Source organism: Haemaphysalis longicornis, unplaced genomic scaffold, assembly GCF_048455015.1.
Source record: "Haemaphysalis longicornis isolate Haplotype H1 unplaced genomic scaffold, Haemaphysalis longicornis Haplotype H1 scaffold_6, whole genome shotgun sequence".
Lineage (NCBI taxonomy): Eukaryota > Metazoa > Arthropoda > Arachnida > Ixodida > Ixodidae > Haemaphysalis > Haemaphysalis longicornis.
The window spans coordinates 51,058,009-51,065,921 of NW_027526407.1; the positions used below are offsets into that span (position 1 = coordinate 51,058,009).

The 7,913-nt window shown below is 49.8% G+C and overlaps 1 protein-coding gene across 1 annotated transcript; it reads right to left on the minus strand.

Annotated features, from left to right (window-relative positions):
- Positions 1 to 697: 697 nt before the first annotated feature.
- LOC144143015 (uncharacterized) lies at positions 698 to 3,921 on the minus strand. Its single transcript, XM_077674838.1, has 4 exons — positions 3,820 to 3,921; positions 3,688 to 3,720; positions 1,092 to 1,115; positions 698 to 995 (listed from the first exon to the last, which is right to left on the minus strand). The coding sequence occupies exons 1-4, from the start codon at positions 3,919 to 3,921 to the stop codon at positions 768 to 770; spliced, it is 387 nt and encodes a 128-aa protein (XP_077530964.1). The 3' UTR covers positions 698 to 767.
- Positions 3,922 to 7,913: the final 3,992 nt, after the last annotated feature.

The window sequence follows — 7,913 nt, forward strand, 5'->3', positions numbered from 1 at the left end:
CTTCAAGGCCCAGTCGCGTGGACCTAAAGTCCTGTGGTACTCTCGTCGGGAAATTGAACCCCTACAACAACTAGCACGCCAACGCCGATGGTTCTCAACACCTTTCTGATGACATAAACTGACCCCTCACCCCTTCCCTTCCTTTTTCCTACGACAGGTTAAAAACTCAATAAATAAATAAATAAATAAATAAATGGATCGATTGATTAACCTACGTACGACAAAAAAGAAAAAAAAGAAAACGTGTAAAAAAACCGCTTTCGCCAATGCTTCACCTACTTGTTATCAATGCAGAACCTACACTCTCGAACAAGCTAGTCTAACAACTCGTCACCCATTTGACCACGTCTTCAACGTGACGTCTACGCTGTGAGCCGCCGACAACAGACATGCGTCGCCAACAGCGCACATCGTCTCGAAAGCTTACGAGGTAGAATTTTGTTATGTAGCCATGTAATCTACTCTTCGTCCTGGAAATGTCATCAAGTCCGTGCAATCGGCTTGGTATGTGGTGGTCTATACAAGAGTGTGAACACATCGTCTCGAAAGCTTACGAGGTAGAATTTTGTTATGTACCGATGTCATCTACTTTTCGTCCTGGAAATGTCCTCTCGTCCGTGCGATCGGCTTGGTATGTGGTGGTCTATACAAAAGTGTGGAGACGAATTTTTTTGTCAGTGTTGTCCTCTTTAATGGCTGTGTAAGGCAAAGAGGTGCCGCTGGCTGTAGCGGTGGTAGGTAGTGGTGGTAGGTAGTGGGTGGCGTGGTCAGTAGGTGTGGTCCTTGAGTGGCACCTCCTTCTTGAACGTGGTGGACTTGACGTGTGACGCGAAGCCGATGCCTCCACCGGAGCCCGACTGGCCGCTGGCGGGCAGCACGAGTGTCTGCTGTGGTTCGTGTAGCCGCGCCGGCCCGAAATGGTACTGTGCGGGAAGACTTACGCCTAGCGGGCTGCCCGGCTGCGCCGTCACGCTCGCGATGTAGTCCAGGGTGAGCTGCAAGAGACAAGTCCAACGACAGGGGCCGCTTGGCCTTCACGGCCCCGCTGCGGACGCCGGGCGGCAGGGGGCGCCACCAGCGACGTCTCTTACCATGTTAGCGATCTGCTGCCGCACCTGCAACGAAACGAGCGAGAGACACGCGTTACACACTTCTTCCGTGATCGCATCATCATCATCACAATCATCATCATCACCCTATCTACGCCCACTGCAGGGCAAATGCCTCTCCCACTAATCTCCAACCATCCCGATCCTGTCCTAACTGCGACCAATTCATCCCCGCAAACTTCCTGATCGTATCCGACCACCTAGCTTTCTGCCGCCCCCTGCCGCGCTTGCCTTCTCAAGATCCACTCTGTTACCCTTAATGACCAACGGTTATCTTGCCTTCGCATTACATGCCCTGCCCACGTCCATTTCTTCTTCTTAATTTCTACTAATATGTCCTTAACACGCGTTTGTTCCCTGACCCATTCCGCTCTCTTCTTGTCCCTTAGTGTTACGCCTATCATTATCCGTTCCGCTGCGTGCTGAGTCACCCTCAATTTAAATTGAACCCTCTTAATGAGAATCCAAGTTTCTGCCCCGTAGGTGAGTACCGGTAAGATGCAGCTGTCATACACTTTCTTCTTCAGGGACAATGGTAGGCTGCCGGGATCGCATGGCTTCATGACAAATGACCCAGACAACATGATAAAAGCACCATTACACGAACAAGAATGGACACAAGTCGAATGCTTGTAGGGCTAATTCAGTTGATAGTTAGGACCGTTCGATTTCACACTGCTTCGCGATAGCATTGCTGCGTGGCGGATAGCCCAGACAGCATGGTGGAAGCACTTACACGCAAGCAAGAATGGAGAGAAGACGAACGCTTCTATACTTGGGAACAAGTTAAGAACGGCAATAGCTCATGTACGGTATCAGTCTCCGCCTAAGCGACGGACCCGGGTGTCAACGAGCGCGCGCGCGCGTTTTGAAAGGAGATTGCTATGAATGCGTGATATCGTCTGCCTTTTTTGACGTAGTTTGTCGTCGCTGCAGTACTTTATAAGCATATTAAGTCCAGAAAATCACGGAAACGGCTCGTGCCATGTTCAAAATATTCCCAGTAACGCACTACTTGCGCCGCGTAAAGTGACATCCGGCTGCGGTGATGAGGCACAGCGGCAACTTCCGTTGCAGTTCTTAACTTGCACCGGAATATAGGACTCATTCAGTAGCAAATACTTTCTGATGTTAGGCCTGCCCAGAGATTTCAGTATCATGTAGCTCGTGCGCTGCCCGAGTGCAAGCCAGCGCCATTGCAATTTTGCGATATCATGTACGTTTTATCAGGTCGGTATATCTAGAATCACCATAATATTATTTAAAAACAGGCTTTAGTGAACGAAACACCAACTGGTATTTCGTTACAACATATATACTGCAACCGACTGCCTACATAAGATGACTTCTTCAGCAAACTGTTTCTGTTCTACGTGGGCCGCATCTACCACTCGATATGGATGTTCTGATGTCCACATGTTCTTACCGAAGGCCTTTTTCAGACGTAATAGGCGAGGAGGAAAACACACGGGACGTGCCGGATTTGTTGAAGCGAATCGCAGAAAACTTGACACGCAGCTTGCCACGAGCGATTTTGGCGTTACCACGCACGAAAGTAGTTCTTGCAGGTTGGAGGGCTAAGCCAAACATGGCCGTACAGGTTTGTCCGTATGCCTCATGGGTGGTTCCATAGACGCAGAGACTCGCAATGCCACAGGACGTACGAGGGACATCAGCGCAACCGAGGCCGCGATGCTTCATGGACACGTTGTCTCGTTGAACCGACAGTTTCGAGTGCAGAGTGAAGGTAAAGAATATTTTCGCGGCGGAGCAACCTTGCAGTTGGTGTTGGGATTGTAGCACGAAAGAAAAAAAAAAAAAACATTGCGACCAAAACGCCAGACATAAGACCGCAACTAGCCAATTGTCTTTTCGTCAGAGCTTTTTAAATGATAGCTGCTCTTTTTCTGGTACTTTAGAATAAGAACCGATGATAAAAGCACTGTATACAAGAGTGTAGGATTTCTCTAATCTCCCGAACATTTGTTTTTCTTTCACAGAGACTGCAAGGCAGAAGGAACAAGAGGGGCCATGGGGGCCAAGACAGCACCTCAGTGTCACCATGCCGACGAAGCATGATGCATGAAGCTTCTGATATGAAGACAGGCGATCAGCAAAAGCTAAGAAGCGCCACTGTAGCGATGTATACAGCAGCAGAGCTCAACGCAGAGGGACCCGCTTTTGGCTTCCTGGCCCATAGTGTATACAACTGCGATGGTGAGGCATTTAGTGTGCCACGGAAAGGAAATGCATATACTGTACCTCAGGTTAAGCACAGGAAAATAGTTTAGCCTGTAATATTAGAGTATATAGGTGTACTAGCGTACGGCTACCGCAGTGTCGGACGTATCGTCTCGTTGTGGTCTCATGAGAAGTTCTGGGCACCGATAAAAAAAAACGATGTACACCGTATCGAACGTACGTTCCGAAACCAGGAAGCTACCAGTTCCAATACACGCGCATGTGGACACAGCTCTTGGCTATCGAGTATGGTTAGCCCATTCTAGTATCCGCACCACGGGCACAGCTGTCACCAGGACAAGATGGCTACCGAGCGTACACAGTCGTGTCAACTTACCAGCATGAGGCCATACTGCAGCCTCTGCTTGTCCTGCGGGAGAGAACAGAGAAGGGCGAGTTGGAGACCTTGCGGCACACCCACTCCTCAACTCCAGTGACCGGCGCCCACCCGCCCACCCCAGAGGCTCACCGCCATCTGTTCGTTCCAACATCCTGGACTCTGTGCCAGGACCGGTGCTCGGGCCACCAAGAGGAGGCCAGCAGCGGCGAGGACTTGCCCGACGAGAGCCATGACGGAACTGGCGTCACGGGAACCCGGGTCCCTGTCTATATGCAACCCACCTTTCTTTTTTCCCACCACCGGCGCGGGTTCTTTGAGACTCCGTGAAAGGGGATCTCTTTGAAGGGACGCTCTCAGCGGCCTGCTGAGCCTAGCCCATTCGGCGCTGGTCACGACCCGAGCCCGGCTCCCACAAAGCCCGGTATCCGCGCGCATCCAGAGCCCGCTTCTTTTTGTGTCAATGGCACCAGGAATCGCGCGGCTGATCTCGCTCGCGGCCGCCCGTAGCAAGCCAGCGAGGAGGGCGAGGCGGCGAACTTCCGCTTGCCTTTGGCTACTGTTTCCTTTTTCACCTCTTCACGCCCGCTCTCCCCTCCGATAAGCGACGACCGACTCACCGGCTGGATACGAAGGCTTAAAGATCTGATGTTCCACCACCTAACCCTAGCACGTCACTGTCTATGACCTTACTCTGGCATTAGCATGATAATAGCTTGGAAGTTGTTTTTAAAGGCTCGGAACCAGAGGAGAGCCGCCTGCGAACTATGGAACCAGCGCTCTAAGGCTCTTTTTTCTTGCCTTGCCGGTGTTGGCCCAACTGGGGTCATTCATTAATGTTGCCGTCAGCACCCCGTGCGTTTGCCGCCGCTGCAGCAGCTGCCGTGCTCTCGAGACAAAGGCAAGTTCTTGGAACCCTGTCGTAGTCATCGTGGTTGCGGCTCCCTAAGTGTTGACTCCCATGTCGTCAGGGTTTCACTGCCACAGGCTGTACGAAAAACAAGAGGGGGGGCGGGGAGGGATAAACTACTACGGTGTCACTCGCCTTTTTAAAAGTGGTGAGAAAACACTGACGTTCCGTCTCAGAGAAATGTAGGAACTTAATGGTCGGTGCATCAGTAGAACTTCCATGTCATGAATTACTGGTGCACCACTGATGTAAGAATTGGAACGCTAACGCTAAAAATGAGGTTTGGCGATCAAAACACAATCATAAGCCTGGAGTGGCCTACAGGCCTTCTTCGGTCTTGGCGGTGTCGTCTCCTGCGAGCTTGGTCGAGCGTCGATACGTGAAACAAACTACGTCTCCTTTGCACCAACAGATGAAGACTGTTTCCGGTTTCCGTTCGGATATTTGTACAAGGCTGCCGAAGCGAGGGAAGTGAAGAAGGCTTCACAGTATTCAGAAGGCGCGCCCACGATTTCGCGTAAGACGAGAATCGGCTGGTTCTGTTTGCATTCGGTAAACAGGAGGCCTTGCTAGTTCACGTTTTGGTCGCGCGGACACAGCGTCGCACACACGTCACGCTCACGGCTATTGAGGCCGCATTCACGAGTGTTTCGGCAGCGGACGCTTAGACTGAAGAATGATCCCTATAGAGGCCGGAACGTTGGATCTCTGGTGGTTCGATGAAGAGACACCGGGCTGTAAATTGGTGCCGCGAGTTCTTTCATTATCAGCACACTGAGCGGCCTTTTTAGAGCATCGCGAGGCTCTCCTGTTAGTGTTCTGCCGCCGTAAATAAGAAAGAGTTCAGAGAACTCGCCGACCGGTCTGGCGGTATCGGAATTTTGTACTTCGTGAATTCTCGGGACCATGCATACAGCCCTTTTTTCACCGCCCTATTTTTGGACATGCCGCGATTAAAGGAGTACTGAAACTAAATTTCTCGCTTTCGGTTTGTATGCTGTAAAGAATACCTATTTGCCCAGTAATTACGAAAATCGAGCCAAAAGCTGTCAGCCAGCATAGAATTAGTTATAACGCATTTATTCCAATCAGTCTCAAATTCGGTCACCGCGCGCCAAATGGCGGTTCAAATGCACGCCGGACGGCGTTACGTCACGATTTTGTGGACGCAAAAGCAGCTGGGGCTAACGTAATAAAAAACCCGGGATGTCAGGGACGTACGCCGCATCGTCTGCTACGATTGCACATGGCCCGCATTCGCCCGTGCAGTCGACATGTCGTCTGAATCGTCAGACTCAGATGAGTCGCTGCCACCCGAATTTTTTATATCTCTGCGGTTCGAACCGGCGCGTACTAAGTAGCAACCGGTTGTCGCCGCTCTTCCGCATCCATCTGATCGCTAAAAAGAAGTTCCACACGCGAGAAAGTAGATGCTAGTGTGGTGAAAAATTGTGCTGGGGATTTTTATCAGCGCTGATTTCAGAAGCGGCTATCAGATATCTGCCGCAATGCTAAGCCTACGCTGACCGGACGCGGAAGGTTCGACGGTCCGACCGTGCATCGCGGTGTGGCGAGCGGCCGAAGGATAACGCTACCGGCGCGGGTTTTACACATTTACGCCCACATTGTGTTGCGCGCGAAGTTCGCGGCAACTGCTCTTCATTTGATGAGTTGAGAGCCTTGCCGTGGAATCTGCCATAATATTCTGAGAGCCTCGGGGGAATCTGTATAAATGGTAGGGCGCTTTCCAATGGGAAATGCGCCTTGAGACACTGGCTCTGATACAAAGTCCAAGGTCAAGTGAATAGCGCGCAGCTCCAGTTCACAAGACGTGGGGCCAGGTTGATCATCACACTGGAGCACCAGACCATAGCGTATGTCACGTTGTGAGCGATAAAAAGCAATGCCTGCGCGGTGGTTGGAAGAATCCCAGGAGAGGCGTCTGTGAAAATGGCCTCAGGATCGGCATCTGTGCGGGCAGCGCGAGCGGATGGTTGAAAAGCGTGGGACGCTTTGTTAAGCTTGCGGGTACAGTTTAACCTCGTTGTAACTAACCCTGATATAGCGAATTATCGGCTATAGCGAACTAAATACACACTTTGGTTCGTCACGCTTTATTTCAATGACACTTGTTCTTTTATAACGAAACCTAAACCATGATCCGCGCGTGGTATCGGGTATAACGAAGAAATATTTGACGAGGAGTCTGAGAAGCTACTTAAAAAAAAAAAAAGCCCCGTCGTCCGAAACTGCAGAAGTATAAAGGCCCTTTTGTTCGTGGACACTGTGGAAAGCTTCATCCTGCTCAGTGCTCCGAGTATCCACCAGACGAAGATCACATCCTTCATCAAATAAATAAGTACACAGGCTTGTATTGTCAAGGAACTATGTTCTGTTGTAATTTCACGTACTCATGTTCCGGTTCATTGAGGTTGAAATGCAACAAGGATAAAAGTAAGGGTTGCCTTGTTTATAGTGGATTCGAAGTCTGAAAAAAAAAATGCATTTTTGCATCAAGTATTTTTGCGCGAGCCAGACTGTCGATTTGTTAGAGCCGATTTTTGCCTCTACCGTTACAACGAATATCGGATATAACCAACTAATTTGCTGTACCGATACTACAGTCTGCATTATGCACCCACATTAGTTCGATATATCCAATAGTTCGAAATAGACGAACCCGCCTATAAAGAGTTTTTTTGTTACGATTTCGCAATGTTATGACTTCGATAGTCGCAGCCTCACAATAAAGTTTTACAACAACAACAACTGGCTGATGGTACTGGTCAGCGTTAACGCGCTGCAGTCACATTTGCAACGGCGCTGTAAACTCTGCTACCCTCCGCTTCCAGTCATATTCTCTTGAACACCATTTTTACTTGCATGGTGGCCGCGTTGTCTGCTGTCCACTTCGCATGTTGTATGTCCTCCCCAAGTGTATCCAAAGCAACCACCAGACTTCCGTCCACCGTCCAACGTACGTTCATTCCAGCTTTTGCGAACGTCCGCTTCAGAGACGATGGACATACCATGCACGTCCATGGGACGTCCGAAGTTGGATGCATTTAGGACGTCCAATAAAAGCTTACAGAATCACAGATGCATTAACGAGAAGCATATGTGCTTACAACAAATATATGACACCACACAACACCAGCGCACTACCGGACAGATAAGCATACACGAACACGGTAAACTTGATTCAGACGTCATGTCAGCGGTTTTAAATTCTTATACTATATCCTTCCCCAAACAGTGAGGTGCTTGAAAAAGTTAAAAATTAGGCTTAATTTTAGTAACACACAGATGAAACTTC

Bases quoted from the DNA above. Each gene is read 5' to 3' on its own strand.
- LOC144143015 (XM_077674838.1), bottom strand. From the start codon at position 3,921: ATGGCTCTCGTCGGGCAAGTCCTCGCCGCTGCTGGCCTCCTCTTGGTG. The intron at 3,721-3,819 runs GTGAGCCTCTGG...TCTCTCCCGCAG, and splicing joins GTTGGAACGAACAGATGGCG to GACAAGCAGAGGCTGCAGTA. The intron at 996-1,091 runs GTAAGAGACGTC...TGTCTCTTGCAG, and splicing joins GGCAGCAGATCGCTAACATG to CTCACCCTGGACTACATCGC.